General features: G+C 35.7%; 1 protein-coding gene across 2 annotated transcripts in view; it reads left to right on the top strand.

Annotated features, from left to right (window-relative positions):
* The window catches only part of itga11a (integrin, alpha 11a), an 80,578-nt gene that overhangs the window by 10,467 nt on the left and 51,602 nt on the right, over positions 1-18,509 (top strand). For both annotated transcript variants that reach the window (XM_056461641.1, XM_056461643.1), the window contains exon 2: positions 514-625. In XM_056461641.1, coding sequence (XP_056317616.1) covers positions 514-625 — 112 coding nt within the window. The remainder of the gene's footprint in view (positions 1-513; positions 626-18,509) is intronic.

The raw sequence follows: 18,509 nt of genomic DNA, 5'->3' as shown, positions 1-18,509 counted from the left end.
AGAGATAGACATATACGCATAGAGATATGCGTTTTAAAAACTAACAAACAATGCATTTATTCTGTGGATTATTCACACTTTTGATGCATTTTCTGTCAGATGTTCAGATGTCTGTGCATAGTTTGCCTGAACCAAATCATAGTCTTGAAGGCCATATTCACTGTAGGTCATAACTCATTTTTGACTAAATAAGTACTGCGTTTTGCCCTGGCAAACAACAAACCACTATTTAAAACTCGACAACAAAAACAGTCTGGCGTTTACTCTCGGTTTGTGTGTAAGCTATATGTAAAAACAGTACAGATTGAATGCATTGTAGTTCATGTTTAGAAGCTCTGCTGTTTGGACTCTTTTTGCTGTCAGAAATTTGGTTTAGCCACAATTAAATTTTGGTGATTAGTTTTGGATCAGTGATGAAGCTCGCACAATCGATTGCCATTGCCAGTAAGTGTAATCTTCTGTGCAGGCATGCAGCGGATGGTTCATATTTTAAGTGTCTGTGTCTATTTACAGGGCTTCATGACTGTTTCAACATTGACACCAGAAATCACAGGATCATAAAGGGCCCCAGGCAGACACAGTTTGGCTACACTGTCCAACAACACATTGCTGGGGGACAGAAATGGTAAGAAGCACTTCTTGGGTCTTTTCCAGTTCCATGCATCTTCAAGTGATTGTTTACCCAAGAATGACAATTCTGCCACAAGAAGTTAAAGTAATTAATGTAAATTATTATGCAAGAATAATGTTGGTTGCCAAACATTTCTGATCAATCATTTTTGTTGAATTGTCCATATAAGACTTGTATTTAAATATCATCTTTTTGTTCTACTACAGAAATACAAAGGTGTAAAATGGAGATAAAGAATTTTAATTTAAGAGTAAACTATGCCTTTAGGACTTTTTTAGAACCACAGAATTCTGATTCTTGTACGTTCATACCTTTATAATTAAACCTTGATTTACAGAGCTCAAATTTCACAACAGAGCACACAAAGTTGGCTCAGTATGTGGTTGTTTTTTCTCAGTTGCTTTGCCACATTTCTTAGATCACAATTGAAATTCTCAAAACAAATCTGAATGTAAAATTGTAGACTTTCTCATTCTTTCACTTCTTTTGTAAATGCTTTGATACATTCATGCAGTTAATTGATTATGAAATACTTGTCAGCTTTATTCTACATTATCAAATGTTACTTATATTGATCAAAATATATCATACATTTTCTTTATATTTACCTCCTTAACATCGTGACAGTAGTTCATTGTATGAAATTGTATCTGTCAAGCCCATTTTCTATACATTTATTTTTGTAAATGTCATAAATTGTAAACACAAATCTTTAATTTCACTAATTTAGAGGGTTGTTTGACATTGATTAAGCCAGTGATCAATCTGATTTCTAAAATAGCTCAGAGGTATATTCCGTGACCATTCAAACTAGGGCTGCACAATATATCATTTCAGCATTGTTGGCGCAATGTGATCATTTGCAATAGTCAAATTGCGAGTATATGAGTATAATTAATCAAGTGTTTTTTGAGACCTGTGACTGTGTGAGGGTTTTAAAATCATTCAGGCATATACAATTGTTACTTTGACAAAATATTCATTCATTCATTCATTGTCTTTTTGTCTTAGTCCTTTTATTAATCAGAGGTCAACACATTGGAATGAACCGCCACTTTGACAAATTAATAATGATTAATTTGATTAAATTGTTTATATAACGAAGACTATGCAGAAATATTTTACATTTGATTGTTTAATTACTGTATACCTAAATAAGGTTTGAGTCCATGGAAAACTATAAAATGCTGTTTTATTAATTTGTATATTTTTCTTCATTGAATTTCTTTATGCTTGTAGATTGTTTATTATATTTTATGCACCCCTATCATCCCAATCAATCTAAAACGATCAATTCTTTCCAAATAGTTATTCAACTCTAGTGAAATTGTATTCATATCACAATATGCATCACAGAATAAAAACAATATTGCAATGTTAGTTTTTTCCAATATTATGCAGGCCTAATTCAAACACTTTATAGAGAGGCACAATATTATAATTGCAATTTCCGACTATAAAAGAACAACAAGGAAACGAACAAGGCCAATAGCAAAGAAGACAAAATGTATAAAGGCCTGTTCAAATGGTCAAGATGCAAAAGATGCAAGATGAGGTAGGAGAAGCCAATTGTCCAACACACTGTAATGTGTCAATTTGACTCATAGCCATAGATTACATCAAGAAATAATGACAGTTTGCAGTTGTACTGACAAGACTTAGCATTTTGACTATCTTTTGTGCAAACAATGACTCAAGGATATGGCATTCTGATGGCACTGACAAAAAATGTTCATTGACGCAAAAAAATGACTTCAGATGAACTAAAGAATTTGATAAAGTTACAGGCTTTTTGTGTTATTCATTATGTGGGTACTGTTTGTGATGCTGCACGCACTTGTTTACAAAAATTAGGAATGAATCCTTTTCCTTCCTTGTTGTCTTTGTGTGTTATTTATAGCCCTTTTGTTTAGCTCTCATCATTGTTAAGCAGGTTGGTAAGTTTGTTCCTGTATTTTTTTCTGTTGCTAAAGTCAGTGTGTTTTATGTTATTGTTTAGAAACAACCAAAAACTCACCGCACCTTCAAAAATGGTCCAATAGGTGCATAGACCAAAAAATCCCCAAAGAATGACATGACTGAATGTGAAAGTCAGCACACTCTTAAACAACAAAAGGACACCAGTGATATTAAGTAACAAGCAGTTTACTGAAAAAAGGCAATAAATATATGCTGACACACATACAGTATACGCTTGCTTCAGCTCTACTTGGCCCATAGATATTGCATATTGACCCTGACCATGCGTCAATAGCACTGCCACATTTGTACAGTGCTCCCAGGACAAATGTCATTCAAACGCACTAGTCAAGACTAAAGCCATTGTGAAGATGCTGGACTTTAGCACTGTGTACGGGTGCATTAATGAGCAAACAAAGAAAACATAGCACAAAGGCAGAACATTTCATAGATAAGATTTCGTTTCTTTTAAGTTTTTGTATATTTCGAACTTTTGTGCTAAAGTCATGTTATTGATGATAACACAGTCTCTTACTGCACTCACCATTAGGCAAAGTAACACCAACTTGCACTAAATACTAGGCTTATGCTAGTTTTGTTAAATAAAATAAGCAAATAATGTAAATGAAATATGACAACAAGATGTTGCGGTGCAAGAAACTTGTATTATTGTTGGCTAAGTGAATGAGTTGTTCATAACAGAGATTTATTCATAAAGGAAGCGCTCCCTCCATTAGAATTAGAAGTGAGTTAAAAAGGGATAAATATCTAATAAATATTTTATTAATAGCTGTCAAAAACAGCATTATCAAAAATGGTTGTCACATGAAAGTCATACCATAAATGCATGGATGGAAATACAATATTATATGGAAATATGGAAATTTATTAATTGGAACAAATTACCATTTGTAAATCAGAAAATGGAACAATTTATTTCTTTCTGTGAAAATGTATTTTAATTATTTAAATGATTATTTTTTTATTATGTATAACATTAGTGTACATGTGCACAAAAGATAAGCATATACTGCTGAAAGAGAAAGTGGATGTACAGAGTTTATGCTTCTATTTGTGAGTGTATAAAGATGTGTGACCTCTGACATGTACCTGATGTAAGTGTAAAAACTTTTGAGAAAATAAAAAAGATAAGTAAAAAAAGAATGAGAAGTGAAAGCAGGAGAGAGGGGGGGGGTGTATTTCAGGACACAGATTAGATCAAATTTAACAGGAAGGGAGGATGATACATTTCTATTCACACAAACACACGTTCTTTGTCTGGATTGCCTGTGCGATCACTTATCCATCGATGTAGAAAAGTGATGTAAAATTCTAATTTTCGTAATTTAAATATATATTTGCATACTGACCACTGGGAAAACTCACGATCACAGATATATGCATATATGTGTATATATCACTGGCTGGATGCACTGTAAAAATAGCTGTGATTTCAATGGTAAAAAACGGTAAAAATGCTACGATAAAAATCGGTAACCTGGTTAACAGTATGTTTCCTTAATATATACGACGAATAACCGTAAATTGACTTTCCCAGAATTCCCTGCATGGCACATCACTTTTTATGCTTTTTGTTGACATTACTATGGATCTTTTTAGTTGTTTCCCCATCAGTTATGTACAATAGAGATTTATGTTACATCTAATGTTGATAAACAATGTTTATTTCATGACTTAGTGTTTAGTAGCTGTGTGAATGACACTGAGCACTGCTTTTCTGCTTGTGGGAAAAGTTGTATGTGATGAGCATTGGCTCATTATGTAACTTTCTCATCACCACCTGCATATATCCGTGCTAACGCGTCTATCTGTGTAACAAAAGATGTGTAGATGTTGTTAATTCAAAAAACAGACATATTACATCTATAAATTAATGAAATGCGGTAGTTTACTGTAAAAATCAGGAATTACTTTTACGGTTTTACCGTATTTTTAACGGTAAAATACTGGCAACCACAGCTGCCGTTTTTTTTATTGCAAATTTTACTGATTTATTTTTTTACAGTGTGGCCAGTACTCTGCTGCACCTTGGTCCTACATTCATTTCAAAGGAGCACTACCCAGTACTAAAATGGCGGCTCTATTTACGCATTTCTTCCAAAAGACAACAATAGCGTAGGTGACATCTAGTGTAAATATCTATGTACTTGGCCCTCCATCAGCTTTGATAATACATTTCCAACATATACAGTACTTTACCCCTCTATAAAACTAAAGATAAATAAAATGAACAGATAGTAAATTACACTTCTAAATTATTAACCAGTTCTGAATAGAATGATTGTGTTGTTAAATCAATCAATCAATCAATCAATCAATCAATCAATCAATCAATCAACCCTCTGTGTCCAATTTCTGTAGCAAAAGAAGTTTAATTCAAAAGAGCGTAGTGAATTTGTTTCATTACATCTCCCAGACTGACAGTAGATCTCATTGCCTCAGTGAATTATAGAGTTTTCATCACAAGTAAATTTAAATCTCTTGTAATAGGAAAATCCTTGTGTGATGCTGTTAGGGGGTTATGAGAATTGGAAGGAGTTTAACATCAGCCGTCCATCACTGTGATATCATCATCTCTCTTTGCTTTGGCAAATCGATTCAAATCTGTCATCCGAGTATGTCTGCTTGGCCTCAGTTCACCTGTAACCCTGCCCAGAGCTCTTCATCTGTCTGCGTCAAATATTAAGCACGCCTGCAAATAAAACCTTTTCTTTGTTTATTAGTCAGTGTAATTCCTTACTTTGTCTTCATGTGACAGAAATAAGTGTAATAAGCATCCAAGACAACTCATTCAGTGCAGCATCCAATCCGGACTCTCTTCATAATGAGGAGTTTTTATATTTGTAGTGAGCTCCACTGTACCTTAGATCATGAAAATGATATATTCCACCTCACATTCCCTAGATAACAGTTAAATGGCTCAGTGTGTAGTTTGGATGTGAGTGTGTTGTCACTTTAGCTGGACTGATGTGAGGCGATATCAGCAATGACTTTCTGAAGTGAGCGGCTGCCAAACAGACCCCCTTTCAGTCTCTGCCCCATTCACACAGCATCTGGAAGCCATTAACAGGCCAGAGGAAATTTTGAGTGTGGCATGTGTGTCTGGCTTGACTTTGTGTGTGTGCACGCATATTCAAGTTTTGTGCAAGATACAGTATGTGTTGTGAATGAATTTGACTATAAGAACACACATCAACAAATACTTGCAGATTAAAGTACAAATTAAACAATACTCACTGAAAATATGGCCATAGTCAACATTTGAAAGTGAGGGATGTCTGGGTGTTGTTAAATAATGCTTTATTAATGAATGAAAGAAATGTATATTTTGTTTAATGCAGCAAAATATTAATATTTTAGCTGGGATCATTTTTACTAAGATTAGTTATAACTTTGACAACGACTTAATTTGACATTATTATAAGCACATGGAATTTTAATTGTCAGCCAGACAACACAAGGGCTTCCATTGTCACGTTTAAGATCTGATTTCTTAAAAAATCAGTAATCTTTATTGTCTGTTAGATATAAGATATAAAGTGGGTCTCAGACCAGACAAAAGGCACTGCATTAAATACCATTTTCCCCTGCCATCTCTTTAAAATATGACAGTTTATTTTACTCCAGTATTTTCAATGGAATTTCTGTGCTAGCCTGTTGCTACTGCGGCGCTAGTGGTTACAATGATCTTTCATCTCGTTTTACGCTTGAACTACTAAATGAATGCTTAAGTCTATTTAACTGAATGAATTGTATATACATTACAACATCGATGCTGTAAAAACAACATTGTGAAATTGAAAATACTCACATTAAGCTTTCACAAGAAGTTTATCGTTGACTTTAAAACTCTAGCTGTGGATAGAGCACATTTGTGCACTACATGATTATGCTCTACATGTATATACATTTTAACCTGACTTCCACTGGCTGGCTTACTATTACTACTATCTACTGTCTAACAGATATCTAATGATAGTCTTGGCTAAAACAGGCTCAATTAGGCAAATTTCCCAAAAAGAAAATTGTATTAAATAAATTCATTCATTCATTCATTTTTTTTCAGCTTAGTCCCTTTATTAATGGAGTCGCCACAGCGGAATGAACCGCCAACTTATCCAGCATATGTTTTATGCAGCGGACGCCCTTCCAGCTGCAACCCAGTACTGGGAACACCCATGCACTCTCATTCACACACATACACTACGGACAATTTAGCTTACCCAATTCACCTATAGCGCATGTCTTTGGACTTGAGGGGGAAACCGGAGCACCCGGAGGAAACCCACGCGAACACGGAGAGAACATGCAAACTCCACACAGAAATGCCAACTGACCCAGCCGGGACTCAAACCAGTGACCTTCTTGCTGTGATGTGAGGTGAGGTGTGCTACCCACTGTGCCACCGTGCTGCCCCCAAACTTCCTTTTCCGACTATTAATGCCCAAATTACTTTATCAACGGTGTCAGTATTAATACTAAAAAGTCCAATGACGCTCCAAATATTAACACCAGATAATAAAACGGATAAAATATTAGTAAAACGCAGAAGCCTAGGCTGCAGCAGCATTCCCTAGAGCTCCTTCACTCAGGCTGCGTCCGACAGCTGCAGTGAGTCATGTATGTGAATTCTTTCTGCCACATGATTTTAAATAGTTTTCCAGACCCAAAGACCTCATAGTTGGCTATGGGCCTGATTGAATCCGCTATTGACTGAGCAAGATTCACATAATCTATATGAAATTGAATGTTATGACAGTTAGAGATTAGACTACAGATATTGAAATCAGAAATGCTGATGTTGTTAAGATTAATGTTTGCTGTCATACAAATTAATTGTCAATCATTAGATTGAATCACCAATGCAGAGGTGGTTCCGGAGGGGGGCGGGTGGCAGGGTGCCCCCATGTCAACAAGCTTGGACCTCCCTCTGGCCCTCCTAAATTTAGACGCATACTTTGGTGTCAAAACGCCACGGAGAAGCGAGATCAGCCATCAGTGGTGCGCGCTCTCGCTCTCTCTGTCAGTGACGGTGCTGCACACTTCAGTTCCCTGCATTCGTCACAAGTTAACCCCCAAATTGACAAGGGACAACTTCAGTCATGTTCATGTTGTGAAACACTATCAAAATGTCTACTGTTGATTATATTAGACTTCTATTTTCAACAGCGATTTCAAAACTTTTAATAGAGGAAGTCCTCGGATATGCAGAGGTTAATATTAATCAGAAATTGTGTGTGTGTCATTGTGTACATAGTTTTATGTTAGGAAATGCAGTCTAGAACTTACAAACAGTCAGCAAGTGCCCAAGAACAGATGTAACACATTGATCCAGTTTAGTTTTCAGTCACGCTCATGTAAAAGTCATATTCAACTCGTTTAGTTTTGCCTTCATTTGTTTGTGTTTTCAGTCGTGACATAAAGCACGAGTCATCAACACATGATGTATTACAACACGTTTTTAAACATAATAGTTTAACTAATTTCTAATAACTACTTTTTTATCTTTGCCATGGTGACAGTCAATGCATAATATTTTACTAGATATTTAGCAGGATAGTTGTATTCAAAGTCACTTTAAGTATTCTATAGTCTTTGATTCAGATTAAAGTGTAATTTAAAGACTTAATTAGGTTATGTTAACGAGGAAAGTTGGAATAAGTAGTCAAGTTACTGTATAACTAGTTTGTTGTGCAGGCAATCAAAAAATACACAGTAAATAAAATAAAGGAGGCTAATACTACTGATCTTAAAATTGTTTTAAAAAACATTAAAAATTGCTTTTGTTCAAAAAATAAACTACAAGAAAAAAGACTTATCATGACTCCAGAAGAATTATTTGTGTTTTATAGGAAATCCTGTGAAAATCTCCTTGGTTTGATTTAGATCACTTGGGAAACATTATTTTAATTTAATGGTAGGGCAAAAAAATGGACTTCAACTGTATCTGTTAAAGTTTACATGTGTAAGAATGTGCCTTGGTGTACTCGAATGTTAAAAGTGTTTTAGCCTACAATACAAAGTTACTTGTCAAATAAATGAACATGGAAGATTAAAAAAAAAATTGTTATTTAATAAGCTTATTTATGAAGACAGGGCAGCACGGTGGTGCAGTGGGTAGCACACTGCCTCACAGCAAGAAGGTCGCTGGTTTGAGCCCCGGCTGGGTCAGTTGGCGTTTCCGTATGGAGTTTGCATGTTCTCCACGTGTTAGCGTGGGTTTCCTCCAGGTGCTCCGGTTTCCAAAAACATGTGGTATAGGGGAATTGGGTAAGCTAAATTGTTCGTGGTGTATGGGTGTTTCCCAGTGGTGGGTTGCAGCTGGAAGGGCGTCCGCTGCATAAAACTAATACAATCTCACAGCAATTCGTAACTTTTTGATTTAGTGGCTAATTCGTATGATCTAATTCATACAATTTAGTACGATTTGCTCAACCCCCAATGACGGTTGGGTTTAGGGGTGGGGTTGGGTGCCACGCCTCCTTTTAAAAATCATACAATTTCGTTTGACTGAATTAGCCACTAAACTGACAAAACATAAAATATTTATGTTTTCTCGTGAGATCAGGCTGGTAAAACATATGCTGGATAAGTTGGTGGTTCATTCTGGTGTGGTGACCCCAGAATAAGAAAGGGACTAAGCCAAAAAGAAAATGAATGAATGAATGTTTATGAAGACTGCAGAGTGATTCATAAGAAAATGACTTCGAATAATTGTTTAAGTATTTTGTGATGTATGTTAAAGTGTGCCCCCTAAAAGTACAAGTGGCCCATGAAAGCACCCCCCCCCCCCCCTCAGTTACTCTGGTCTAGAACCACCACTGCACCAATGGTACATATCACAATTTATTGTAAAACTGTTATTTCCTCAGTTGGTCTGAAAAGTGGCAGACATATTTCTTATATGTGTAGTTGACATACTTCAAATAGTATAAATTAACTATTTGGGTCAAACTGTCAAGATGTAGAATCTCTAACTCTAAAATACAGTATCCACAGTGGCACAGTGATTGACAGCCACACAAACACAGGAAAACATTCGATTCATCCACATTGAAGAGCAACACCATGCTCAATAGATGTAAAGTCAAAGGCAAGTCATTTTACTTGGTGGCCATCTTTAAAATGCCTCTCGGGCAGTATGCTCGGGCATTCTGTTTAAATGGGGAAACATCAAATTCTCCAAATTATCTGCCGAGCTTACAATTAAATTCCATTTTATGAATTACCAATGAAATAAAAGAACAACTGTCTCTTTAGTTTGATTTCTAAACATTCAAACCACACAAAATCTGCAGAAACTCACGTCTGGTCCGAGCCCCTCGCCCGGAGAATCGTCAGTCTACAGCGATCAATCTGTGGCTCATGGACTAGAAGGTAGGGCTTCATTCACCATATTTATACACTTTTCCCCATTCAAAATTTTACAAGCAACATGTCTTGTGTATTCTATAGTCTTTGGTGAAGTATACTAAAGTATAAATATACTTCCTCAAATAACTGCAGTTGTACCTTTTAAACAAAGATGGCGACAAAGAGGCTAAATGTACAGCCTGGTGATATTATTATTAGTCTAATATTTCTTCTGCTAGCAGTACCCTCTCTCATTTCCATCTGTGATAAAGAGTTGTATTTATGCTGGCAGTAGGAGAGGGAAAGCGTTGTGCAGGAGTTGGCTGTAGACAGTAGCGAATCATCATTGTGCGGTATAAGGCTACCTCAGATCGTTTGGACAGCAAGTCACTGCTGGCTATTTACTTGTGTTCTCGCACAGTTTGACTCAGGAAATGTCTTGATTAGCACAGTCAGATCCTCGGAGGAGAATGTTTAGTCCAAGAAAGAAATAGAGTCTAGCTGAGTATCACCTCTCGCACAACCCCTAATTCTTTCTGTGTGGAGAACACACAATGCATTCATTCTGACAGTTCAAGTTATTTTTTCAGTGCAAAATTCAGTGAACTGACTCAAATGTTTTGACATAAGGCTTGACTTGCGGGGGTCCATGGAGATTTGTTTCTGAAGCGGGGTTTTGCTCCCATTCCCTCAAATATTTAGCAATGTCTCTGCAATGCAATATGGGAATGCACTGGTATGGAAATATTGGCCAATACAATAACGCTTTACATTTGGAAACCAAAAACCAACTGTTACAACCCCTTTTTGTCTTGAGGAGTGGGGTTGCACATTTAACTGAGTAATTGTTTTTTGGCAGAACTCAAAAGTAAATTGTGAGACAAAGTAAGGGGGTGACAACAAGATAGTGATCAGATGTTTGAGGGGATGGCGTGCACCCTCTTACCTAGTGTATCTCTAGATAGTTGTTAACCTACGTGTTGACGTACACTGAAAAAATAATGTCTTGTTGCAAACAATTTATACAGTATGTGTTGAATTTAAACAAACAAATTAAATTTAGTATTGTTCAACTCAATTTGTTTGTTTAAATTACACAAATTGTAAATCATCTTGTATTAGGAATCATTAGGAATCATTTCTGAATCAAGTGCATAGCTAAATTAAGTGTAGGTCGCATGACGTACTTACCTACCAGCCTTTCTAAACTCATGTGGAAACTTATGATGATAGAGAATGCAAGGTGACACAAAGATAAGAGCAGACTGTAACAAACTAGAACAACAATAACAAAGTGTAAATCAAATAAAGAGAAACAATACTAATAATCGGGATAATAAATTATCAAACATTGACAATCAGCAACCCAACGTATAGGCTAAGAACCAATCTCAAAACTGTACAATTCAAAGAAACTTCAAGGAAATTTCGAGATTTTAGTTTTAGTATAATCGTATACAAATTGCCGCTCTGAGTTTCATGGTAACTCCCACACATCATGTGGACATCACACATTATGTCTAGTATCACACATCTAAAGTGAATAAACTTTTGGATGATTTATAATACGTTTAGACTTTATAAAATCAGAACTGAAATTAAAATATGAACCATGAAAATAAAGAACCATCACATACTGTACTTATTTGCATTGTTGAAGGGATAGATTTGCCCAAAAATGTAAACTATGTCCTCATTTACTCCACTCCACTCGTCACTGTGAAAAAAGATTAGTTGACTTTTACTTTTAAAAAAAGGGAATAAACCAATTAGCTTTTAATTATTAGGGAAGTTAAATATGTGTAATAATAAAAAATAATATTATTTAAAATAAGTTAAAAGGCACCTTTGATGAAAATCATCTTTTGTAAGCAGTTTGGACAGGACTGTGTGTATGTATAGTGTGTCCACTGTCATATTAGGGTGATATAAAGACAAAAAGTATTTTTTATTTTATTTTCTGACGATAAAATAGGATCCAAATCCTTCCCATTTTGAGGCCGGCCGCAACCTGATGTAGGAGTGCGGTTTCCCTGCCCACCAAATTGATTGACAGCTGCCTATTAACATGTCTCTGTAGTAACGCGTATAATCATATCAACAAGACAGAACGTGCGCAAAACAACTGTGATTAAAAGATCTGTTCAGCTCTCTGTGATCATCAATCATCAGATGTGATCAAGAATGAGTTTTACAAGTTTAAAACATTTTTAAAATGGTGCATGTTTGTAATGAATTACAGCGATTTTACTATCTTTATCACCACAGCAGCATGTCAGTACAATTATAAAAGAAGACGCTTCAATCCCGGTTTGTGGACATTAAATCAGGTATATTTTGTACATTTTACATAATGGATATCCATACAGCAGTGGATATTAACGTGTATCCTGTCACATTTGCTGTGCATAAACAGTGCAAAGTTAAACATGCACGTGCTGTATATGTGTGTGTTCACTGTGTGTGTATGTGTGTGTGCATGAACTTTGTAGCGACATTGTGTGTGACTCATCGCAGAAAGGTTTAAATTAACTCCACGACCAATACATCAAATAACATTTGGGAAAGTTCTTACTTTAGTATTTTTCAAAAATTACTTAAAAATCTGCTTTCTTCATGTCTGTCTGTTATCTGACACAGCCGAGGTGGAGATTGAGGCACACTCTGACGGGCACGTGGGAATGGTGGGCGGGGAGAATTAGCATTAAAGGCACAGGCCACAAAAACAGCTACAATCTGTTCAGAGCAGAAAATCCAATATTCTGAAAGGTATAATAAATAATCTGATGGGTATTTTAAGATGAAACTTTAGACACATTCTGGAGACACAAAAGACTAAACTTAAATCTTGAAAAAGGGGTAAAATAGGTGCCCTTTAAGTCAACTTAATAGTTGACGCTATAGGTGAATTGAGTAAACAAAATTGTCAATAGTTAATGAGTGTGTGTGTGACTGCGAGAAAGTATGGGTGTTTCCCAGTAGTGAGTTGCGGTTGGAAGGGCATCCGCTGTGTAAAACATATGCTGGAATAGTTGGCGGTTCATTCATCTCTGGTGACCCCTGATAAATGAATGAATGAATGAACTTAACAGTTCCAAGTTACAACAGATGTTTTCATCTAATAAGTGAAGTCAACTTGTCGCTTTTAAAGCAATGGGTTTACTCACTTTAAAAAAAAATAAAGTAACCAATTAACTACGTAATTAACTAGTGTTTCGTTTGCTGAACACAAAAGCAGATATCTTCAATACCCAAGGACTTCCAAAGTGGTGGGCCCGCACCCTTACATTGACCTGGTGGGCTCTTTTTCCTGCCATAAATAATGATTCAATTCCTACAGTAGTTTAGGAATTATAGTAATATTCTCCATTCTTTGTCTGCTTTAAATGTCCTATCATAGCAGCACGCAATGGAAAGAAGTGTTATCCCAGTTTCAGAGGCACAGAAGGGGTTTAGTGGTGTAGGAAAATGGGGGAAAGGGGCTGGCAACACGCACATCAGCTGTGGTTTCTGCAACCATGGACTGGAAAGGAGTGTGTAGTCATCGCACTCTCATATTTTTCTCATAACATTATGTTAACATATGCATTTTATTTCACGTCAGTACACCAGAATAGTTTAGAAAGTGTTCACCATACATACAGTATTCCAAGATGTAGACATTGCCCTGCATACTGTATATTGGAACAATGTCAGAAGTTGCTACCATTTTCAATAGCAGATACATAATTACAGACTAGAAACGTTGAATTTATCATGTTAAATCTAGCCTATGGTATGTCCCACAAATTAGTGTTTAGCCTTTCTGCAATTGGATAAACCTTATAGTTTAGTGCCACGCAAACCACCGAACAAGCATGTTGAATTTTATTTTAAAGTTTGAACATATATACACAGCGAGTGACAGTATATGCCTGCTTTGCTACCATGTACAGCTAACTATTTTTATCTCATAGAGAAATGTGACTCAAGTCTCTATATGATGATGATAAAAACAGATCTATCTCGGAGCGCTCATTGCACAACTCATATAGCGAGCGTGTGGGTGTTTTGGGGCATAGGAAAGTTTCATGGGTGATAAATATTTGAACTATTCCAGGAATCTGTTGTTCTGGTGTACAGGATTGCTGTGTTTGGCTTCTTACAGCTCTTTGAAGTATGACTTATGTGTGTTTGTTTTGTATTAATGTGTCTGTGTGTGTTACAGTTTTTTGTGTCTTTCATTCGCTTGTTTATTTTTTAATATTACATTTTATACAAGCTTGGGTTCTGTTTTCTGTTGGAATATGTAAAAAAATATTTAAAAAAATGAAATTATATTTAAAAAAAAAAGTTATTTATTACTGCAATGACAAAGATGAAGGCATTCAGCAGGCATTACCCCATTCTTCATTTTCAAACAATCCTTCAAAATCTGTTATATAGTGTTCAAGTAACATTTCTAATTACTGCCAATTATGAAAATAATTGTGCTGCTTAAAGGTGCAGTAGGTGATTGTCTTCAGAAACATTTTTTGTTGTGCTGGTTGAAAGTCTCTTCACATTCCAATCGTACTGATAAAAGTCAATGATCTAATGTATGTTTTTTATATTCTGGGTAAGGCATAAGACTAAAAATGTTCATCCAGTTCAATATTGTCGGGCTGACAATTCCCATAATTGTGATAAGTATCCCAAACTGTCTGCCAACTAATGTAGATTTGAACTTCTGCAGCCGTTCACGCACATCTGCCATTTGCACATTCACACGAGAGAGAGAGTGACCAGTGAAAACAAATGCTTAATTAACACTTTAAAATCCTGAATCAACATTTGAGTTACTTTTGCACAGTGGAGGAAGGATCACACTATTTTCAATTTCATAAGGCCCCTTTTACAGCATCAACAGTGTAGATTTTTATTTAGTTCAACAAAACGTCAGTAAATAGCATTATTCCGCCTAGCCTGCTTTACTGAGGTTAAGCAAAGTCCCTTTAAGGAAAGTCATTTTACAGTACTTGGCAGCAATCTTTGAAACACCTCTAAGGCAGTATGCTTGGGCATTCTGTCTGAATTGGGAAACATCAAGTTCTTCAAAACTGCTAGCCAAGTTTACGACAATAAGATTAAACAACAACTGTCTCATAAGTTTCATTTCTAAACGTCTGAATCAAACAAAATCTGTATATTTTCAGGTTGCTCAAGCTAATGTGCATGCACACTCAAAAGGAAGGAGATTACGACACCAACCTCATTTACGGCAGTTTTACACATTATCATCCACTGGATTATCATTGTCTGGTCACAAGGGTCTTCTGAAGTAATCCACAACATGGTCTTGATGGTGAATGTCTTCCAGAAATGAAAGTGCCTGTTTGTTTACAAGTTTGTTGGCGTTTGAGTAGTTGCTGTCATGTGATGTGCTTTTGACAGGATAAATTCTATCCTGCATTTGTTTCATACAGATTACGAAACCAAAAACTTTTGTTTTCAAGTGCAATTGGTTAATTTACAAGTACAGATTTCAGGCTTTATGTGGATATATTCTTATGTGTGTGAAGCAAGTATTTGCTGAGAATCCAGTGTGTTTGTTGACCACCAAACTGTAAAAGCACACTTCTGGTCCCAGGAGAAACGTCAGTCTAAAGCGATCGATGATTGGCTTCTGTACTAGTAGGCGGGGCTTAATTCGCCATATTGACCGTTACACTTTTCCCCATTCAAAACTATACTAGTGATGTGTCTTGTGTATTCTATAGTCATAGGATGAAGTTGGTTTTAAATTTACATTGGTTCATTTTTGAACAATGACACCTGTGACGCGCTCCCTATAATGTTTGCCATGCTATTTTGAATATCCGGTCTGTAATAGCATGGGAGTATGGCTTAGTATTAAGTGTAATTCCTGCACCCCATCAGCCAACCGCTAAGCATACAGTAGTCACTTTAGGAACAAAGACCAGTGATTCTTGCTAAACAACTTTTGACAAGTTTTACTTGCTAAACAACTGAAAAAGTGCTAGATATAATTCAGTTTTGTGTTCAGAATTGTAGTATTATAAAGTACCCTAAAGTTTTGTAACTGGCAAATGACATGATCTAGTAGATTGTCTACTGTCATCTTTAAGGTGTACATAATGATATCATGATATCAGGAGCAGTGGTCTTGGATGGCTGGGGTGGGACTGTATTTTCAAAGATATTATGCTAGCATTTTGGCAGATCACCTACTGCCCCTTTAATATTTATGTTGCAACTAAGATGTGTTTCTGAATATATTGGTCTGTTTTTAATTGGCCATGTAATAAATTCCAACATTCTGCAAGGCAGTTTGTATATTTGCAACTATAAGAGGTTAAACTCAGACAGCACTGAAAAGCTGCAAAACATCTGCAACATGATTTTCAGATGTTAGTAATCTCAAATAGAACAAATTTCAAGTGTTTTTTTCTCATCATGTCTCAATTTCTGTTGTAGTAGTCTGGATTTTGTTTGGATAGAAACAGGATCAGAGCTCAAAGATGAAGAGAAAGCATATTTGTATGGCGGTGCATTGGGAAAACATCAGTTTGGTTATTTCTTGCATGACTGTTATGATTTGGTTACCGGTGATGGTGTTTATGCATTTTCAGTAATCATGGATACTGTTGAAAACATATAATTATGACCTTTTGACATATATTGATGTACCAAATGTGGATTTTTAATAGACATTTGTAATATGTTTTTAAGTGTAGTTTTCTTATTTTAGCATATAGGGGGAGATTTCTCAGTGTGACGTGTTCATGACACTTGGATTCTTTTCCTAGTGTCTCTCAGTGTACCAATGGGATTTTTATTCCTGGGTGGTCACTGACAGTTACACATCCACAGAATTAGTCTGATAGTTCCCTCGGGATGGACATACAGACTCGTGGACACACGCATGCACACACGGCCTGTTTATTTTTGAGAGGTTGCAGCTTGAATTCCTTGCTGAGTTTTGACTTTAGTCTGTCCTGTGACCTCTAAATTCCAGAAGCAGCAGGATCGTTGAGCCGTTCGTCATCTCTAGACACAAACTCAGCTGAAATTCGGCAAACAAAAACTTCTTTCACACTGGTGGAGGAAAGTTCATGTGACATGAGTGTATTGGTTCACAAAGCAGTACTGGTTAGATTAAACTAACATGGCAAGGAATATATTTATAGGTATTTTAAGGAAGCAGGGTGTGTTGCTTTGGTATACCTTGCTAGTACCAGGTTAGTCCCCCTTTTGTTATCTTAGCATATAAACTCATTAGCTGTCTCTGAAAATCCTCACTTACTGTATTTACTTATTTTCTAATCCCTATATTGCATATGGCAGAGTGGCCTATAACAGGAAAGAGGGAACAAAACTGAGTGCACAAATTTGGACAGTGATGTAATGAGTGTGAGTCAGAGAACAGTCTGTCATGGACAATTTCTTTATAAGCATTACACTTACCAGCAAGTAAAAGTAATTTCTCAACTGTATGAATTGAATGTCACTTTTCAATATCTCTTTTTTTTGTATTATTTGATAACAGATAGAACACTTTTTACTTGTATTTAAAAAATAAAAACTCTACTTTTACATTTATCTGTTTGTAAAACATGTACAAATACAATATAGTAGATGAATATGACATAAAATAACAATGTATTAAATTTATATAAGAAGTAATCTTTGACTAGAACCTAGACAAGTGTACATGCTGGTTTTTTATAATATTATTTTAGCTTACTCCTTGGTTAATCCTGGTTGAAATTATGATTACAATTTGCCACCTCCACTGTTTATGTCAGCTGTGTTTTTTATTTTGCTCTCTTGCTTCCTTCGCTCAGAGACTGGCCAATTAGAGTTGATTGTGGGTAAAAGTCAGGATTCAGACACTACTGCAATATGGAGAACACCCAGTTTAGTGCACTATATAGTGTATAGGAAGTGGTTTCAAGCACCAGTTTGCGGTGATAAGAAAAAAATCATCCCTCAGTATCCATCCTTAGATAGACACACTGTGGTCATAAAGGAATGGACAGTTTTAAGCAACAGTTTAAAAGGCTTAAAGTTTGTCAAGAAATATGCACTACTTCACCACTCAGGCCCGTAGCCAGCCTGGTGAAAGGGGTGGTTCTCTTTTCTCAAAAAGTGGACCTTCTTGCAGTAATTCTGAGATTCAAATACTGAATTTTAGTGACTACATTTTTTTCAAATACTGAATTTTAGTGACTAAAATTTTTTCAAATACTGAATTTTAGTGACTAAAATTTTTTCAAATACTGAATTTTAGTGACTAAAATTTTTTCAAATACTGAATTTTAGTGACTAAAATTTTTTCAAATACTGAATTTTAGTGACTAAAATTTTTTCAAATACTGAATTTTAGTGACTAGAATTTTTTAGTGATTTTAAGCTGGATTAGCTTGTCGGATGGTCATCATAGCAACACTTTTTGATGTACCAAAAATTTCCGCAAGATTTAACAAAAAAATATTTAAAAAATACTTATTTTTAAAATACAAATTTATCACATCATTTACCATTAGAAAAGAAATGAGAATCT

Source organism: Danio aesculapii, chromosome 7 (genome assembly GCF_903798145.1).
Source record: "Danio aesculapii chromosome 7, fDanAes4.1, whole genome shotgun sequence".
In the NCBI taxonomy this organism is placed as follows: Eukaryota; Metazoa; Chordata; class Actinopteri; order Cypriniformes; family Danionidae; genus Danio; species Danio aesculapii.
This window is presented reverse-complemented; position numbering and strand designations above follow the sequence as displayed.